At 42.2% G+C, this 20,873-nt stretch overlaps 1 protein-coding gene across 1 annotated transcript in view; it reads right to left on the bottom strand.

The window, feature by feature from the left end:
* Window positions 1-20,873, bottom strand: part of ADAMTS12 (ADAM metallopeptidase with thrombospondin type 1 motif 12) — a 392,328-nt gene that overhangs the window by 94,427 nt on the left and 277,028 nt on the right. The window contains 3 exon segments of the mRNA XM_081230390.1: window positions 3,682-3,808; window positions 16,377-16,515; window positions 17,973-18,217. Coding sequence (XP_081086516.1) covers window positions 3,682-3,808; window positions 16,377-16,515; window positions 17,973-18,217 — 511 coding nt within the window.

The following is a 20,873-nucleotide window of genomic DNA, read 5'->3' on the forward strand; positions in this document are numbered from 1 at the left end:
ACTCCAACTTCATATTGTTTCTCATGTGTGTGTGTGTGTGTGTGTGTGAGTGAGAGAGAGAGAGAGAGAGAGAGAGAGAGAAAGTTCCCTCTGACTCTCCTATAAGGACACTGTGATGGAATTTAGGGTCCAAGTGGGTAATCCAGCATAATCTCATTTCAAGACCCTTTAACTTAATCACACCTGCAAAGGCCCTTTTTCTAAATAAGGTAACACTTGCAGGTTCTAGGGACCAGGATGTGGATATCTTGAGGGCTAGCTTTTAGCCACCATATGACTACACTCAGGGCCAACTTCAAGTCCCCAGAACTCAGTCGGTATCACTTAAGAATTCCTCTATCAAGGCTCCTCCTCTGTGTCTACCAGGCTTCAGCCTCAGCTCATCTCCTGTCTGCCAGACTCTGGACTCTTGCCCCAGTATCTGTCTCCTTCTAGCGCTGGTTGTATCTTTTTTTTTTTTTTTAATAAATTTATTTATTTATTTATTTTTGGCTGCATTGGGTCTTCATTGTTGTGCGGGGGCTTTCTCCAGTTGCAGCGAACAGGGGCTACTCTTCGTTGCAGTGCATGGGCTTCTCATTGTGGTGGCTTCTCTTGTTGCAGAGCATGGGCTCTAGGCCTGTAGGCTTCAGTAGTTGTGGCACACGGGCTTAGTTGCTCTGTGGCATGTGGGATCTTCCTGGACCAGGGCTCGAACCTGTGTACCCTGCATTGGCAGGCAGCTTCTTAACCACTGCGCCACCAGGGAAGTCCCCAGCACTGGTTGTATCCTATTATAGAGTCACCTTCAACTAGAAAGTTCTGCAATTAGAGTGCAGAGGTACGTAAAGATAACCACCGTATGGCAACTGAATTCCGAAAATAGTGAAGCCAAGATTTTAGCTACAGGTGAATAAGAAAATGTGATACCGATTAATGTCTCTTCTAAAACAGAGAGCTGCTACAATCTTCAATCCACAATCTTCTTTGACTGTGTTGCTTTTATGGACATGACTAATATCCCCAGCTATACCTTAGCCCCAGCAGGTAAGTGCCCGCATCAAAATCTTCTGGTGCCCACCACACCTAGCAGAGTGCTTGCTTTTCCTCAGACACAGATTGAGTAAGGGGTGAGGTGCATGCCTCTTTGAGGAGTCTGCTGTATGTCGACCTGCTGCAGGCTTAGAGCTAGTTAGCCTTGAGTATTAGGAGTTCTGCCTGGAACCAGGTACCCAGACACATATCTCTTATTATTATTTTTTTGTGTGTGTGGTACGCGGGCCTCTCACTGTTATGACCTCTCCCGTTGCAGAGCACAGGCTCCGGACGCGCAGGCTCAGCGGCCATGGCTCACGGGCCCAGCCGCTCCGCAGCATGTGGGATCTTCCCGGACCAGGGCACGAACCCGTGTCCCCTGCGTCGGCAGGCGGACTCTCAACCACTGCACCACCAGGGAAGCCCCATATCTCTTATTATATCACAATATCACGGTGCTGAGTAAAGGGTAACTGTTATATGGTTATTATCACTGTTGTATCTCTCATGGAAAATAATGAATGCTTAACAAATAGTTGCTGGTAATATTAAGGCCAGGCAGACTAAGTAAAATAATAAAAATGAGAACCTGAACCCCAGGGATAAAATTAGCTTCAAGAAATAAACAGCTGTGGTTATAAAAAGGTAGCCACTCACCAGGGAGGGTGGCTTTGAAAAGTGAGGTGAGAAGCCCAGGCATGTATGCAGTGGTAGTCAGCTAGTGAGGGCAAAAGGAAGTGACTGATGACAGTCATTAACTCTGAGCGAGAATAAGTATGCTGGAAGCCCATAAGCTCTGCGGCGTGGTAGGCTATTGATTAGATAAGGCTAGCGATAAGAAACGTTCCTCTTGGGCTTCCCTGGTGGCGCAGTGGTTGAGGGTCCGCCTGCCGATGCAGGGGACATGGGTTCGTGCCCCGGTCCGGGAGGATCCCACATGCTGCGGAGCGGCTGGGCCCGTGAGCCATGGCCGCTGAGCCTGCGCGTCCGGAGCCTGTGCTCCGCAACGGGAGAGGCCACAACAGTGAGAGGCCCGAGTACCGCAAAAAAAAAAAAAAAAAGAAAAAGAAACGTTCCTCTTTCCCGGCTCGTTCTTCCCTAAGAAGGATTTATAGAAACTGCGATTACATACAAAACGTAGAGGGGCCAAATCCTGTGCTCGAGTCCCTAGTTCTTCCCAGCAAGAGAGTTACAGGGAAGAGCAGCAGCACCTCTGTCCTGCCTCAGTGGAGCTGGGGTCCAGCTTCGGACCTCACAGCCCCCTCTGTACCTGGAAGAAACCACAGAACTGGAGAGAGAATCAACCTGACTCTGAGATGAGAACTCCCTGGCCTCTGGGACCTCGCTGTTCGAGCCTATAAGAGACTGACACTGTTTGCCTTAACCGACTTGTCTAGAGTCTTCTTTTTGACCTAGTTCTCTGGCATTTATCCCATTCTTCCAGCTCTTCTTTAGAATTCAGCCTGTCACTTGGTAGATTGATTATGCCAACTGGCTCCCTCCTGTTAAACTAAACTATTCTTTTTTTTTTATTTTATTTTTTTTTTTGCGATACGAGGGCCTCTCACTGCTGTGGCCTCTCCCGTTGTGGAGCACAGGCTCCGGACGCACAGGCTCAGCGGCCATGGCTCACAGGCCCAGCCGCTCTGCGGCACGTGGGATCTTCCTGGACCGGGGCACGAACCTGCGTCCTCTGCATCGGCAGGCAGACTCTCAGCCACTGCGCCACCAGGGAGGCCCTAAACTCTTCTTAATATGTCTTCTTGGGACTGGAATGAATGCCTGATGGAATCTGCAACTGAACTACATCTCTGTTTAAGGACAAGAGAGAATGAAGACACTCCCCAGAATTAATTCTTTCTTTCCTTTCCTCTCTCTTTTCTTTCTCTCTCTCTCCTTCTCTCTTTCTTCCTCTTCCCCACCCCTCTTTCTCTTTCTAACAAAAGCCCCTCATAATAACATCCCAGCTACCTTCTAGAATTTTGAAACAATACTATTAGGAGCAAGTGAATACGTGTATAACAGTGGTTCTCAACCAAGGGTAATTGTGCCCCCAGGAGACATTTAGCAAAAAATGTTTGGAGACATTTATGGTTGTCACAACCTGGGTGGGGAAGATGGAATGCTACAAACATCTAAATAGACACAGGCCAGGGATGTTGCTAAACATTCTGCGATGCACAGGACAGCCCCCTACAGCAAAGAATTATCCAGCCCCAAATGCAACAGTGCTGAGGTGGAGAAAGCCTGGTCTGTAAGTCCACTCTTCCAGGCAGCCATCTGAATGTGTCAGCATGTTATCTAGAAGCTTCTGTTGCACTGGTTGGTAAGTGCTCTTGGAAAAGCCAAGCCCAATTAGCTAAAGAATTTTTGGATGATTTACATACCATTCTCTTCAACAGCGCTTTGGGACTTAAGTCTTACCAAATAATTAAACACAGATCACACAAGCTTTGTAGGAAATACTGCTCTCTGGGGAGAAAATGTCCCCTTCACAGCTTGTCACGGGTTCCAACAGCATAGCCACAGAAACCTGTGACAGCTTTCCTGTATTTATTCTAATAACAAAGCCACACAGCCCTCTTGCAGCACCGAGCCCTGGATTACTGTTAAACCAGCCATCACTGCAGGCAGACACATAGATCTCCAGCTGTTACCGATGCTTACCTGGGTGGACAATCCTTTTCATGGCACTTCTTCTGTCTCCCACTGGGTTGTGTTTCTGGGTCACAGAACGTAGCTTTCACCATCCCGCGACCCTTCTTCACGCAATGGGCAGTCTGGCGGCGTATACCTGGGGGTCGGGCAGAGCAGTTCACATATATTAAATTCCGAGCCTACATTCTCAGTGTCAGGTGAGGCCCCTGGTCATGCCTATAACTGATGGGAAGGTTGTCCATAAAGTATTTGGTTTTAACGTAGGGATGAGGAATGGGGACCTCTTATTCTCTCTACTCATGCTACAGAAGGCAAGGGGTGGAAAAGATCTTGCTTAGAAAGGACCACAGATAATATAGGCAGATTAATATATAGTCTAATATAAAGATTACAATCTAGCTGTGGAGGCAAGACTAACACACATATGCCAAAAAAAAAAACCCAGAAATAAAACAAGGTGAGATTTATATAGTGAAAGCAGATATCATCACCAGTTGTTATAACACAATCATACATTACTATTTTAATGAAGGAATGGAGGAGTTGGGAGCTTTATATTAGTTGGAGTTTATAAACTCTGAAAGACAGGAATAAAATTCAGAATAATGTTGTGAAGTTTGAGAGGTTATGTTCTTTAAAGTAGAGGGTTTTGATAGCAGAGATTGATAATACTGCTGCTTTCTGAAATCGGGTTGGTAAGTAAGTAAGAGAAGCACACGGGAATGGCCAGGTCCACAGGCAAACAACGCACATGTGTGGGCTGGATTTGACTTTGGATATATAACAATAGTTAACACATGTTGTGCTTGCCTTGCCCAGGGCACTATTCAAAATTTTGTATGTGTATATGTGTGTGTGACTACCTATATATGTCCCAGACAAATATGTATACATACATGTGTGTGTGTGTATAATGTAGTACCTATTATCCACCATGATATATAATGACTGAAACCTCACAACAACTCAGTGAAGTCAGATGAGGAAATGGAGGCACAATGAAGTCACATAGGTTGAGAAGGGAAAAGAAAGGACCAGTGGCTTTGCTAGCAGCTAGGACATCATTAGCAAGAGAAGGCAGAGGAGTGGCCAGAACCTCACGGACTAAGAGGTAAATGGCAGTGGGAAAGAGAGTCATCAGCTCTCCCGAGAGGGCTAATGCTTCTTTCCATGTGAAATGTGAAAGGCTGGGTGAGAAGACTGAAGACAGAGGCTCTGGGGATGGAGCCATCCGTCTGCATGGAGCGGGGCACCCTGAGCTCTCAGGGCATCCAGGTCTCGAGTGGGCTCACTGGTGAAGCCCAGAATTGGAAAGGCCATGAGTGCACCCATAAGCTAGTCACCTCTTCACTTTAGCACCCATGACTTGGAGGGGCTTCCCCACAACCACAAGGCTGGCGGGACCCTAACTGGGGCGGCTCCCCTACCACCTACTGCCTCACACTCCCTCATGCAGACTCCTCCAGTCTCCCAGGCTGGCTGCAGACTCAGGTGCCAGACATTGCATCTCGCCATTTAAAAATGTCAGAGGGAGTTGCAGAACAGTAAATAAAGCCTTTAAAATGAATCAACAATATTTTACTGTTAAATTAATGTTATTTTATTCTTGTAAAGAGATAGGTAACCTTTCAACCACTCAGATCTCAACTGATAGACTACGTGTTCTTTTTCTTTTGTCATGTGAATAAAGCACTACGAACAGCTGGAAGCAACATTACAAAAGAAACTTTCATGGCACAATGAGTGAGTCATTGTCTGGAAAGACACAAACACCTACAGAGAAGTCTTAGACAATATGAGTGGAGTGGAGACCAAAATGGTTGAAGCCAGAAAAGCTGACATGTATCTGCCATCATAGAAGAAAAAAGAGAAAAAGCTTAGCTCTTAGAAGTTTCATTAAAACTTTGGGTAGTTTGGCAAATTCTTTATTTCAAAAATAAAAGGCAACTGTCAGGTGACTCTCAGAGGTTGGAAACATCCCCCAAAATCCTTGTTTCTGCGCATGGATAGCAAAGATAAACATGCTCAGGGCTTGACTCCAGAAGTAGTAGGAAGGCACAGAACGTTATAAAAAGTCTCCGCCAGGAAGTTAATAACATTTCATGGGTCAATCTGCTGGACCAGCAGCCAGATGAACAGATGGACGGGCCAGGCAGATACTGCCAAGTGCATGGAGGAAAATTAATAACAACGTGTCAGCACTTTTCTGTTGGAATTAACGTTTGTGGCGACCACTAATCTTCTATTCTTCTAGCTCTTGAGTTCTCACTTGACAGATACAAAGCTAAGCCCAAACCCTCCAATGAGGGGTTCCAGCTCAGAAGATTGATTTCTCCCATGTTATAGGAACACAATACCTGGCCAGGTGCTTCTGCCTCTACTTTGATGCTTGTGTGTTCATTTTGTAAAATTTAATCTATAATTTCATTCCTTATCAAATTCTGGTTAAATAAATAAAACCCAAGGGTCCTGGGTTCTAATGTCTACTTTTCCTTCTACCTATCACTTGGCTAACTGCAGGAAAATGAGGATAATGACATTCAGACTGTTTAAGGGCAGGATGCTAAGGTAGTTGATTTCTGGGAGTGTCTTCCACATTTAAAAACCTATAATCCGTGAAGGGAAGATAAAGTTTAATCATTGAAAACATTGGCTAATAAGAGGATTCTGGTTAATGTAATTTTACCATGAACTTGGAAAATAGTTTGTTGCAACTATTGTCAGAAAGTTTCAAAATTATTAGTTCATATTGCCTTAGTAAATGTGAATATGACAAGTTGTATTTTCCAAAGATGGCTGCAACAATAATCTCTCATCTGGCATGTTCTCCTACAACATGACCATGATATCACTCCATCATGACACGGAGTCTAGTTACCCTGGCCTGGGACTGAATGCAGAAATGAAGTTGTGTGAGTTCAGAGGCTAGGTTATAAAAGACCATGCAGCTTCTGTCCGATTCTTTTGGATCTGTCACTCTCAGGAGCCTCTGCTGCCATGGGGTAAGAAGCCTACACCCTTGGAGAGGCCAGGGGTAGGTGCTCCAGTTGACAGTCCCCATTGAGCCATCCAGTCCAGGTGCCAGTCATCTGAGCACAGAAGCCTACAGATGACTCCAGCTCCCAGGCATCTGAGTCATTCTTAGCCATCTAGGTCTTCCTAGGTGAGGTGCCAAACACTGTGAAGCTAAGACACACCATCCCCATTGCACCCTGTCTAAATTTCTGACCAGGAGCATAGTAAAATGATGGTTGTTTTACTATACTAAATTTAGGTTGATATGTTATATAGCAGTAGTAAGTGGAACAGTACTTAATAAATGCTAGCTTTCTTCCTTTCTCAAGACAAGACCCAGAGCTACCACCCAGCTTGGCTTGCTAGGATACTAACCACTACTGATTTTACTGACTTTTCATTTCATCCTCTCCTGTGTTACATTTTTTCTGTTTCCACTCCAGATCCCTTCTGCAGCTGCTTGGAACCCTGGTAAGCTGATGATATAGATTGCTGTGGCTTCCAGTTGGATTCGGGGAATGGAGGTGCTGTCTCTTAGGATAACTGTTCCTTCTTTTACTTCTTCAGGCCTAGGATGGTAGCCTTGTTCCCCCAATCCTCTACTATTAAATGGACAGAGGTAATGAATCATATTTCTTGGTTTCCCTAAGTCCAACCCACATCTTTGAAAGTAGTCAAGGTATCCCGTTTGGGTGTGCAGGGTACCCTGACTGATAATGTCTCCTTTGTAGTAAAAAAAAAAAATCAAACCATCAATCTTGAGTAACACAGTTATTAATTAACTCTATAAACCAACTGCTGGAATAACAGAATCTTTCTTTGACATAGGATATTGTAATACCCCTTGTGGAGGGGGTTAGAATGAGGTCATCCTATTAAGAGCAGTGATCATGATGTAACACTGCACATGCAGAAAGTAGAAGAGCTTAAGGCTGAATCTGTAAGACATTGAAATTTCCCTGGAATTCAAAAAAGACAAACGATATTGGCTTTTAATCTGGCTTTGCCTTTGGCCCCTTTCTCTTACACATTGAACACAGTCCCCAAAGAAATTCTAGTTAATTAAGGATGCCAATCAACATATTGGCCCAGAACTAAGTTAGCTGCTTATTTAGAAATATTTACTTGAAAAGGGCATTAAGTGGAAATCAATAACATTCTAAAATATGTGACAATCAAATTCAAAATATTATTTATAGAGGATTCTGAGTTGCTTTCCCCACATAGCAATGAGAGTGTCACCATGCACCTGTAAATATTTGGTAAATCTTATTAGATACTAGCAGTGAGAGATAAGTTAAGACCATTTACTTTCTAAGAATTATCTTCAGGAATTAATCACCAATGCCTAAGAATTTAATCAACCATGCCTGTGTAGTGAAGCCACCATTAAAATACAAAAGGAGGGGTTTCAGAGAGCTTCAAAGTTGGTGAAGCAGAATGCCTCCATGTGCCACTGTGCTGGGCTCCAAACCCCAAGAGGATTGAAATTTCTTTGTCCTCGACCTAACGCTATGAATCTCTTCATCTGGCTCTTGGTGCCTGTGCTTCAAAATCCTTGGTAATAAACCACTCATCTGCCGCATGGCTAACAGGGTCTTGGTGCTCTGGCTGAGTGTCAGGCCTTTGCCTTTGAGGTGGGAGAGCCAAGTTCAGGAAACTGGTCCACCAGAGACCTCCGAGCTCCACATAGTATCAAACAGCGAAAGCTCTCCCAGAGATCTCCATCTCAGTGCTAAGACCTAGCTCCACTCAACAACAAGCAAGCTACAGTGCTAGACACCCTATGACGAACAACTAGCAAGATAGGAACACAACCCCACCAATTAGCAGAGAGGCTGCCTAAAATCATAATATGGTCACAGACACCCTAAAACACACCACCAGATGCGGTCCTGCCCACAAGAAAGACAAGATCCAGCCTCATCCACCAGAACACAGGCACTAGTCCCCTCCACTGGGAAGCCTACACAACCCACTGAACCAACATTTGCCACTGGGGGCAGACACCAAAAACAATGGGAAGTACGAACATGCAGCCTATGAAAAGGAGACACCAAACACAGTAAGTTAGGCAAAATGAGAAGACAGAGAAACACACAGTAGATGAAGGAGCAAGGTAAAAACCCACCAGACCAAACAAATGAAGAAGAAATAGGCAAACTACCTGAAAAAGAATTCAGAATAATGATAGTAAAGATGATCCAAAATCTTGGAAATAGAATGGAGAAAATACAAGAAATGTTTAACAAGGACCCAGAAAAACTAAAAAGCAAACAAACAGTGATGAAAAACACAATAAATGAAATTAAAAATTCTCTAGAAGGAATCAAGAGCAGAATAACTGAGGCAGAAGAACAGATAAATGACCTGGAAGATAAAAAAGTGGAAATAACTACTACAGAGCAGAATAAAGAAAAAAGAATGATGGTCTTCCCTAGTGGTGCAGTGGTTGAGAGTCCACCTGCCGATGCAAGGGACACGGGTTTGTGCCCCGGTCCAGGAAGATCCCACATGCCGCAGAGCAGCTGGGCCTGTGAGCCATGGCTGCTGAGCCTGCGTGTCCAGAACCTGTGCTCTACAATGGGAGAGGCCACAACAGTGAGAGGCCCGTGTACCGAAAAAAAAAAAAAAAGAATAAAGAATAAAAAGAATTGAGGACAGTCTTTGAGGCCTCTGGGACAATATTAAATGGAAAAACATTTGAATTACAGGGGTCCCAGAAGAAGAAGAGGAAAAGAAAGGGACTGAGAAAATATCTGAAGAGATCATAGTTGAAAACTTCCCTAATATGGGAAAGAAAATAGTCAATCAAGTTCAGGAAGCACAGAGAGTCCATACAGGATAAATCCAAGGAGAAACATGCCAAGACACATATTAATCAAACTATCAAAAATTAAATACAAAGAAAAAATATTAAAATTAGCAAGGGAAAAACAACAAATAACATAAAAGGGAATCCCCATAAGGTTAACAGCTGAACTTTTAGCAGAAACTCTGCAAGCCAGAAGGGAGTGGCAAGACATATTTAAAGTGATGAAAGGGAAAAATGTACAACCAAGATTACTCTACCCAGCAAGGATCACATTCAGATTTGACAGAGAAATTGAAACCTTTACAGACAAGCAAAAGCTAAGAGAATTCAGCAAACCAGCTTTACAACAAATGCTAAAGGAACTTCTCTAGGCAGGAAACACAAGAGAAGGAAAAGACCTACAATAACAAACGCAAAACAATTAAGAAAATGGTAATAGGAACATACGTATCGATAAAGTCAGACGGATTAGCGCTAAGATGAGTGCAATTTTAGAAAGTCAAGGAAGTATCTGACTCTGATTTTCTGTCCTCTAAACATCACTATACGGTCACCCATCAGGATCAGAGTGAAATATGTGTCCTTATTTATTATTCTCATGCTTTATCAAGGATATGTGGACATATCTCAAATGCACGTGATTATTTTGAGCCTACTAGGAATACTGTCAGACTCTGTAAGAACTAGTTTCAGTGATGTAAGTATCTGTTCTACATGTATTTATTTTTAATGAACATGATCTAGTTTCTAAGGCAGCTTAGAACCGTTCAAGCAATCTCCAAGAGCTTCACATGGTCTTTGGAGTTTTCTTTTTTCTTTTAATTGGGGTATGGTTGTTTTATGATGTTGTGTTAGTTTCTACCGTACAGCGAAGTGGAGTTCCCTGTGCTATACGGCAGGTTCTCATTAGTTATCTATTTTATACATGTTAGTGTATATATGTCAGTGGAGTTTTCAGTATTTGCCTTTTCCTATCAGAATGTGACGTTCCTTAAACAAAGGAACAATGACTATGCTTCAAAGAGAATTCAGCCAAGCGGGGTGACGTCCAAGGTGGGGCAGGAGAAAATGTTCTCCCTTTTGTGCAGGCCATTGTTGTGCTTCTAGACCAAAAACACAGCACAGAGGAGACAACAGAGCACACAACTGGCAAAGGTCACATTCAGAAGTGATGACCCATTGTCTGACAGTAGTGCCACTGCTGTAAGTTTTATAAGACACGTGGGAATTCTGGTTAGAATATATTACAACTGACAGATTCCTGCAGTACTAGGGTTGCCATGGGGCAAAACTGTGGCTTTGACATTTTTAGGAAAGCGATCTTGAGGTTTTACCAAAATATTTTTTTGTTTAATAAGGAGTCCTGAAGCTTCCTACTGAGACCAGCATCTGTGTGAAGCCATTTCTGCAGCTGTTCCTCCACAGATAATCCATTGGTTGCACTTTCATGGTTGATCTTTGGATGGGTGACCGGGGTAAATTTTCTTCAACAAGCCTCTTGGAATGAATGGTAGCACTTGCTATTCCATTCCCTTCCAAACTTTCCCAAGGGACAGCTAGTCCTAAATTCTCCCAGAGTTACCCCAAAGTCATGCCCCACAGATAAGGCAGGAGTGAAAGCAAATATGATGGAAAGGACAGCAGAACGAACACTAGTGGAGAGAGAGGCCCGTTGCCGGTATACTGAGTCCTCTTTACCTTGGAAAAGTGGGCTGTGGAAAACAAGTGGGCTGGCTTTCATGACAGTTAGCTAAATGTATAATACACTCTTGCCAATTTTTCACATGGATGTCTGCTCTTGAACAAAGATGATAAAAATTTTTAAATAGTCTAACTAAGGAAATAACATCTTGGTGAATTTTTTTTTAAATCATAAATTTTATTTTATTTTAAATAACTTTAACTACCTTGGCTGTTAATAAAATAAAAGCAGAAAGAACAGGCTGCCTTTTTTTCCAGATTTAATCACAAAATTGTGTCTATAATCATCGACATAACTCGCTTCTTGTCCTTCACCCATCTCATCAAAAATCATTGCATTTTCCCTCAAATTGTATTTTTTGGATTCCTCTGTGAATATACTCATTTTGTCCTCGTTCCTGGAGGCATCTTGGTTTAAATCCATCCTTTAAAAAAGGAGAAGGGGTACATATGTGGAGGCAAAATATTCTCTTGAAGCAAACAGATACAGAGTTGCTAGAGGAAGCTGATTGTAAACACAAGCTGCCTGGTTGGGAAGGGGAAGTCTGTTGATTTAGAGAAGACGTGTGACAGCCTTTGGTGGACGGGCATAGGCAAAGCCCCACTGGGCCCTTCTTCCTTGGCAGGGTCAGGACTGAGCCAGCGGAGGCGGAGCTTCATCTTCCCCTTGGAACTCGTTGTTTTGATTCTCCTCCAAAAGCCTTCATCCAGATAAGAAGCCAATGACTGATTGCATCTTCTTGAATTTATACTTAAGCAGCTCTTTGCTCCAAATGCACAATGTAAATTATATGTAAAATATAAATTATAAAAGATATTAAGTTATAACTATATAAAAAGGGAAGACCAAAATGTCACAATGCTTAAATGTAGGTAAACATCCTGGCAAAAGGGCGAGCAGGACTTAGGTGAAGTGTTTGCCGGGCTCTCAGCCAGAAGCTGTTGGTGGGTGGTGGCCATGTGTGCAGCCCCCGTGAAATATGAGGGCTTTAACTGCTCCACCTGAGATGGGAAGGAGACCACCATCACCACAAACTTCTTAGAGCCTTAACTCTTGATGACTTTCAGGCCTAGGAAGGTTGTAAAGTAAGGACTCAGCTTCTCATGCGAGTGCTCAGTCAATCTGCCAGACTGGCTCTGTGATAATTCCTAACGTATTTTCAATGTCACTAGGAGAGGCAATTTTGAACCACCTTAGCAAGTCCTGTCCTGAAATGAGGTCCCAAAGTGTGGTCAGGAAAAAACTGCAAAAACTAGAAAGAATGGGTACACACAGAGAGAAAAAGGGAGGAAAGGTACAGGAAAGAGAAAAATAAAAGAAACTAAAAGGAAATCACACTCAAATCAAGCTGTAAATTATTATTCCAAAATCCATAAAGAAATATAATACCAAGAAAGACAACAAAATAATTACAACAGGAGTTCACTCTGGATAAAATAAGTTTGTTAGGACAGTGCTATGGAATGAATAAGTCCCCTTAAAATTCATATGTTGAAGCCCTAACCCCCCCAGTGTCATGGTATTTGGAGGTAACACATTTGGGAGGTAATTACGTCATGAGGATAAGGTTTTCATGATGGAACTGATGCCTTTACAAAAAGAAAAAGACACATAAGATGTGAAGATACAGCGAGAGGGTAGCCATCTACAAGCCAGGAAGAAGATTCTCACTAAGAACTGAATCTGCCAGCACCTTGACCTTGGACTTCCCAGCCTCCAGAACTGTGAGAAATACATGTTTGTTGTTGAAGTTACCCAGCCTATGGTATTTTGTTATAGCAGCCAAACTGACAAAGATAGGCAGTCTGACCTACTTTTTAAAATAAGCATGTTACTTACTGCCTTTGGGTATTTTCACCTGGAAATCTCATAGGCACTTTAATTGAACTCATATAATCATAAACTCCTCTTGGGATCTGTTTCTTGTCACATGTTCCCTGTTTCAGTGAGTGATACTACCATTTAGCCAGTTATGCAAAGGAGAACACTGGGTGTCACCCTTCAACCCTCCCTCATGCACAAACTACTCTCTATCAAAAGATAAATGGAATCAACCATTAAGTTCAGTCTAGTACAGCTCCTAAATATGTCCACATTTGCATGATTTTTCCATCTGTACCACCTTAACTTTAGTTCAAGCCACTATTATTACTTCCCTAGACCACTGTCAAGATCTTCTATCTCTTTTCCTTCCTTTCTAGTGTTTCTCCAACATGGAAATAAAACATTGACCCTAGTTAACTCTGGGGGAAAAGGAAAGGGAGTGGAGTTAGGCAGTGCTCTTCAAGTGTATTCGTGCAATTTCTTACTCTTTAAAAATGAAGACTGAAACAAACATGACATAACAAGATCTGATAAAGTTGAGTGGTTGATTTACAGGAGTTTGTTACTGCATTCTCCTTTTTGCTGGAACCTTTGCAATATTTTCCAGTGAAGAAGTGTAAAACTAAAATAACACGATAACAAAATAAAATAAAGTAAAATAAAATAAAATGATTGCTACTACCTGTTGGTAACCTTGGGAATCAATGGGAATCAACTGATGGGAATCAATGTGGTAGTAAGTTTCTTAACATTTGGTATAAGTATGTTACTTTTTGAACCTAGAAATTCCATCTACAAATTAAAATTTAATGAGATCATTCTTTACATGGGCCCAAAGATGCTCATCAGAGGATGATGATCAATAAGGAACTGGCTAAGGGGATTTTGTTTTGTCTTGCCAGTGAAATATAATGTATCCACAAAAATGATAGCTATGGATACTGAATAACACATGGAATGGTACGCACATTATGATGTTAAGTGAAAACATGTGTACATAAATACATCCATATGCACACAACTACATACATCTATGATGAGAAAAAATAATATTGAAAGGCAATAAAGCAAAGTACCAAAGTGCATGTATGTTAGGGTGGTGACTTTAATTTTTTCAGTAACATATTTAACTTAGTTTTATAATATAGGAAGTTTTAACTTAAAGGAAATAAAAATACATCATTGAGTGATTCAGTGTTTCGGCAGTCTTCCATTTTTATATTTAGCAGTGAATGTCTTATGTGAATATTAGCTTTTCATTCTCTCTGTCTGAGAGTGTGAAGGTAGATATGCTGTCATCCTTCTCTGCCAGAATTAAGAGAGCTCACTGCCACTCGCATAGATAGCATGGCTGAAATTCAGGTAAGCACATGGCCACTGTGCTAGCTTCTGTTAAGGTTTAATAACCAGAGTGACATTTGCCCAAGTCAGGCAGAGATGCTCCTGAAGGATCAGGCTGTATCAAAGCCAAACGCCCACTGTTTGGTAAGGCTGTTTCATTTCCTTGCTAAATACGAATATATCTTTATGATCACTGCACAAATAAGCCATTTATATTGTATTTCCCATGCTCTGAAATACTACACAAGCAATGCAAAGGGTCCGGCCCATGCTGAAATAGAAGGGGGTGTGGGGTGGAAAATCTCGTGTTTCTCTGAGAAGGCCCTGCTCAGGCAGGACTGGCTGAGTTTCTCTCCATAGTGTCCTAGAATAAATGATTTAAACTTAAAGCTTAAACCTGTACGTCACTGCAAAAAAGAGAGCAAAAGGGATGCAAAATCGTAAAAGTATTTGTTAACTACAGTCCCGATGACTTCATTTTCCTCCCAACTTCTCCTCAGGGAAATATTTTTCACCAACTTATTTTCTGCTTAAATTGCTTTTGCTTCTCAGCAAAAAGATCCCAGCCCTCCTGGGCAGCAGTGGGAAGAGAGCAGGGCTGACTCTTCCTGATGCCCTTTACGGCTGCTGCCAGATTTGACCTAGACAGATTTCCAGAGGTTTAGGATTTTCAAGATGTCACACATGTTGAAATGAACATATGATTCCTGTGATTTCTAAAAGTGAGCTGTTGGTTTTCTATACTGAAGGAGGGAAAGAAAGAAATCAGTAATACAAAAATTGTTCACAAGGCTGATGGGCCACGACTCAACGTCTGTCCCTGGATCTCTTTCCACCACTACTTCCTGGGGGGTGGGGGCGGGCGGGTGGAAGGAGCAAGTGAACAAATGGAGCAAAGTACACAAGAGGGAAGCCAGGGAGGAGGAGGCTGTGCTCTCCTGACCCCTTCTCTCCATCACTTTGATTCCCTTTGCTATATTGCTGATTCTGGCACTTCAGCCAGTAGCTGCCCTAGTTTTATAGGCAGCAGTAACAATAGAGGCAGAAAGTTCCCGAACAGACTTGGACAGGATGCAAAAGGAGAAAGAGAGGCAGAGTCTACTATGAAAGCCCCCAAATGAGTGAAGAGCCCCAAGTACCAGAACAGCCCCGACCCCTGCCCCCAGAGGCCCCAGAAATGTTCATCTAGCACTGCGGCCACAAGAGTCCACACTCTACAAACACATACTCCTTTACAGTTCCCAGCCTCTCTCTGAAGTTGGATTGGGCCCACAGGGCTGAAGCCAACCAAAGAGACATGAGCAGAAGTGGTTTGCGTCACTCCAGGCCAAGGCCGTTATTAAGGCCCAGTCTGCCTTTTCAATTTCTCCCTTCCCCTGTGGGGCAATTTCAGATGTCTCAGCTACATGAGGAACCAGGGCTATCTAATCTGTGCCAGATTTAGACTGGGTTAAAAATAAACCTTCATTGTGTTCTTAAGATTTTGATTTCTTTGTTACCATAGCAGAACTTGTCCCATCCTGACACACGTGACAGCAAGGAATCTCTCCAATGCTTGATTTATGAGAGAAAACTGTTTTTCTTGTAGCTATGAAAAACTGGTAAATTGGAGACAGAAGAACACTGGGCTAGGAATTAGGAGAGATGGTTATGGTCTGGATTTGGCCGTGATTTAAAGGATACCTCTGGTGGGTGGTTTGACTTTTGTGGTCCTCAGGTCCTCAACCAGAGAAGTTATAAACCTTTCTGGTCTGCTTTTTCAAAAAAGACATGTAACCCTTTCTGCAAACAAAACCTTTCATGGAGGACAGTATGTAAAACTGATAAAAGAAAAAGTGCCCCTTTCTTTAGACCATGACCAACACATTTACTCCCCATAGAGGCCCCTGGGCCATCTTTGTGGAACCATGCAGACCTAGGGGCAAGAGTGCAAACTGCTGGCTTAAACTTCCTCCATGGCCTATTCTGAAGCTGACGTGGATTCACAGAGAGAGGAGCTGTTCTCACCCGTCCCACACGTTACACTGCACTCTGTCCAGCGGCCATACTGCCAGAAATACATCAGCTTTTCCACATCATTGTCAAGGCCATCTTTCCGGATTGTGTACTCATACTTGATGCCAGGGTTAGTCACCTGGAATAGAAGCTAAAGGACAAGAGTGGGGTCATGTCAAACTCTGTTGTGACTTTATATTGCCAACCACAGTCATATAGAAATGCTGTACAATGTCCATCATCTTAAAGTAGTCATGAAGGTGTGCACTGGAATACATACCATTAAATAAATACCTCTACTTCCACCTGCATGTCTACATATGTCTATAGTTAATCTGCTCCTATTCTATTATTTCTTGACTGAATTCTTATGGGTATTCATGGGAGGCCTAATCATACGGGAATTACTCTGAGGGAATGACCAGAGTGTCCTTTCCAACAATAGGCTGGTAGGTCACCTTGTGCCCTTGCGTACTTACTAACTTTGTGGTTATGGGTAAGTTACTTAATCTCTTTGTGCCTTACTTTCCCCATCTACAAAGTGAGGATAATCATAGCATGACTAATAGGGTGCTTTTAAGGGTTAAACAAACGAAAGTAATGTGACTAGATATGATTAGATCGTGTCTGACATATAGCTAGCACTCAGTAAACAGTAACTTTTGTTGCCGTTGTTGTTGCTTTATGGTGTCCTTCTCTAGCTCTGAGGCTGGTTAGTTTTCTTGAAAGCATATAGTTCTGGGATTAAAATGGTCATGGGTTTTAGCCAAGGCATAAAATTGGAGACAGAATTTGGGACCCTCCCCTCACTTCCCTCTCCTGCAGGAAATCTACTTACCACATGTTTGAAATGGATTAATCTCACACTTAGAGGCAGTAGACTGGTTGCTCCTTGGGGTGGGCCTATAAGATGTAAGGTCTCCTGACATTTATGTATCATAGCTGTCAAGCATTGACCTCCAGCTTCTGTGAATGCTCTGATCTCTGGCTCTGAAATGACTTCCTTCTAACTTCTGAGTTACAGTTAGATGTGGCTGTCTTGGGCCATCCATCATCCCAAACCTGCCTTGCTCTGCTGGTATAATTACCCTGCTCCTTTTCTACAGTTCTTTGCTAGTATGAAAGACAAAATCACTTGTGCCTTTGAAGAGCACATGCTACATCTTTACCCCTCTCTTCTCCAAGAGTTTCACGAAGTCAAACCTTTTGCCTGAGGACAACCACATGATAACATGTGAAAGAACCATGTCAGTTCATCACCACTGCTGGAAAGCTGTTTGGAAACTCATGCCAGGCTGACATAGACTGGTAGCATCCCTTTTATACCTGAGGAACACTCACTCTGAAATAAATAGCCTGTCAACCATACTGGAAACTAAATTCAACAAATGATTTTAGGGCCCGTGGCATTTCATCACAAGGGTTTTGCCAATTTTAGGCAGTAAAGAATTAGCAGCATAAACTAATATCTCACTTCCCTCCCTGTTCCTTGCTAAGAGAAGGTTTAAGGATTCTTAATGAATATCCCCTAGCAAACATCTTGGAAAAGAAAATTAGAAAGATCCTAACTAGTGCACATGTCAGCAGTTTCCTTTGCTTCTGCATTACCTGGATCCACACTGACTCATTGGTGGGACCTGTGGCCATCAGTTTCTCCAGGTCTCCTTTCCTGTCATATTGAAAGACGGTCCCTGCCAGCTTGTAGTTCCCATTCCACTGGATAATAAATCCTCCATTGAGGTAATATTTTTCAGGGTCTTCACTCCTGATGGCCAGAAAGTTTCCAGCTCCCTCAACCTCCATTACCCGTATGTCCCTGGCTCCTTTCGGAATCAGCCCGATGTCAACATAACCTAAGGAGAGAAGAGAGGCATGCAAGCTTAGCTGAACACAGTCTGTTTCTGATGCATCATCCGTCCTCTTCCCAGCATCTCCATCAGTTAGTGCCCTTGCCTTCCTGCTGGGTGATTACTGGGACTGGCAGATGCACTAATTACAGGGAACTTTCAAAGCTTGGCCATGAGTAGAATTCTCAGGAGCCTTGTGACTCATTATGTAATCAGTTTTATGAGAGGAGAGGTGAAATAAATGCAGATTGAACTCTGAACCTTTTGTGGTTGATCCAGCATTTATTTTTCTGTGATTTTCTGTTGACAGTTCAAAATGTTACAGCCCCTAGCCAGCTTCCCAGTAGCATTTCTGCTTCCGCATTTGTTGCTCCTATCAGATTAATCTCCCTAAACATTGCAGTGGCTACATCCTTTCGCTCATCCTCATTCTAAAGACAGACTCTTAGAAGTAATTTAATCATAGCTTAAATTCATTAAGAGAATTCTGGAGGGAATCTTGGATTGATTGCCACCTGGTGCTCTTGAATACAGCTTGTGATGAGAAACTCAGCTCTGAGCACAGCTTTTTATATTGCTGGACAATTATATTCATTAGAAAGGGTTTTTTTCACATTTTTTCTTATGTTTTGATGAAATATAAACTTTTGCTGTTCTCATGTGTTCTAATCCAACATTCTGAAAAAGCACAGAGGACATCTATTTAAAGACCATGATCAATTCTAGCTACAGTCTTATCCTTGCTTATCGGTTGTTACGGTAGGAGACCTACTGGGGAGAAATGGAATGAACACCTAATGGCTGCCTCTCTTTGCCAGGCTCTAGGCTAAGCCCTTTATGCATTCATCCTGTTTATGCTTCAAAAGAGCCATCATCTCATAGCTGTGATAGAATGGAAAGATGCTGGGGCTGGCATTGAGCAAGGAGTACTGAGGCATGGGAGTCAGACATCTGATTCTAGTTTCTGCACTGCCAAGAACGAGCTCCATGATGTCCATTGACTTACCTAACTTCTTTGAATGTCATCTGCACAATGAAGGACATTAGATGAGAGCTTGAATGAGATGATGTCTGACATCCCTCCCAGCTCTACTAATCAATTATTTTGATCTTTTCTAAGCTAAATGTTCTCTGTTCCTTTACCTTTTCCATACAAAACTTGATTTTAAGACCTTGATCATTTTCTACTGGATATACACTAAGTTTTTTTTTTTTTTTTGACTAACAAACACACCCTCATCTCTGTCACCTAAAAGTGCCCTGACTGCTCTCTTTCCCTCAGACATTAACATAGCATGGGATCCTGGGAGTTAAAACCCACATCTGGCCAGCAGGAATGATTTAGTCAGAAGCTGAGTACAGGCCACAACCTCAGCTCTATTTTTTCGAACTCGCAGCTCCCATCCAAAGGAGTGAAGTATGGGGCCTGAAGTACTCGATTAAATTCCACTGGGTCCTCACACACTTGCCTGAGACAGCTGATTGAAACTATTAAGTTACAACTAGCTCAGGGAATATATTTAATCACATGTAATTGAGGGTGATGCAATTGTTTAAAATGCCTTTGGAGCATTGTTCCCTGCAGCATAGCAGAGCTTCTCATAGCAGAGCTCACGTATAAAGTCAACTAGCATTAAAGAATATGGCAACCACCATATGCTTTGTTTAAAAACAAACAAAAAACCAAGCCAAAACAAAAAACAGTGAGAACTAGATGAGAAAAACCCAAAAGAGTTTGCCTTTTATCTTCCACTTAAGAAAATCTAAAATTAGACATATTTTGTGTAGATTCTGTCTTATCAAAAGGCGAAGTACATCAAATTTAAAATAAAAGCTTTCACTGAATATAATTGCTGCTTCCGGACAGTTTGTAGAAAGATGTAAACGGAGGCAGCTTTAGCCATGAGCAAAAGCAATACATATTTGTAATATATTTTTGCAAAAGAATATCTAAGAGGAACCCAAAAGATAAAATTGTGGTGTTTGGAGTCAAAGAGAACCATAACATAGCCACCAGACTCCTTTACACATGACAAAATAACCCACAATAGAGAGGAGTATAAAATGAAAAGTAAAAGTTTCCATTTCCCTCCACCCAGAGTCCTATGTCCCAAAGATAATTACAGTTAATAGTTCCTTGGATTCTCTTCAAAAACCTTTCCTTGCATGTATAAACACACATACACATACTTTTTTAAACAAGTGAGATCATACTATGTGAACTATTTTAACTATTGCTTTTTAAATTTAATATAGCTTACATATCTTTCCACATTTTTTAGCATTTCAACAACTGCCAAAATGACATAAACCCATTTATTTAATAAGCCAACTGTTAATGGACATTTAGGTGGAAGGGAGTGACCATCAATCTCTTTATCTATAAAATGAGGAAACTGAGTTCCCAAGAGAGGAAGAAATCTATGCTACATCACACGGCCACAGAACACACACACACACACACACATCTATAACCAGGCTTTGCTAACCAACACCTAATACAGCGTTTTTAATGAAAAAATGTGATAGGTAGAACAGAGATGAAAAAAATCCCCTTGAATATCTCATCCTCATGGGTCTTCTTTACAGAAAGGAGAATCATAGTAAAAACTGTAGGGGGTGAAGGGTTATTGAGACATTCATTCTATGTCAAGGTCAGATT

This window comes from Mesoplodon bidens (assembly GCF_964165515.1).
Source record: "Mesoplodon bidens genome assembly, chromosome: 4".
In the NCBI taxonomy this organism is placed as follows: Eukaryota; Metazoa; Chordata; class Mammalia; order Artiodactyla; family Ziphiidae; genus Mesoplodon; species Mesoplodon bidens.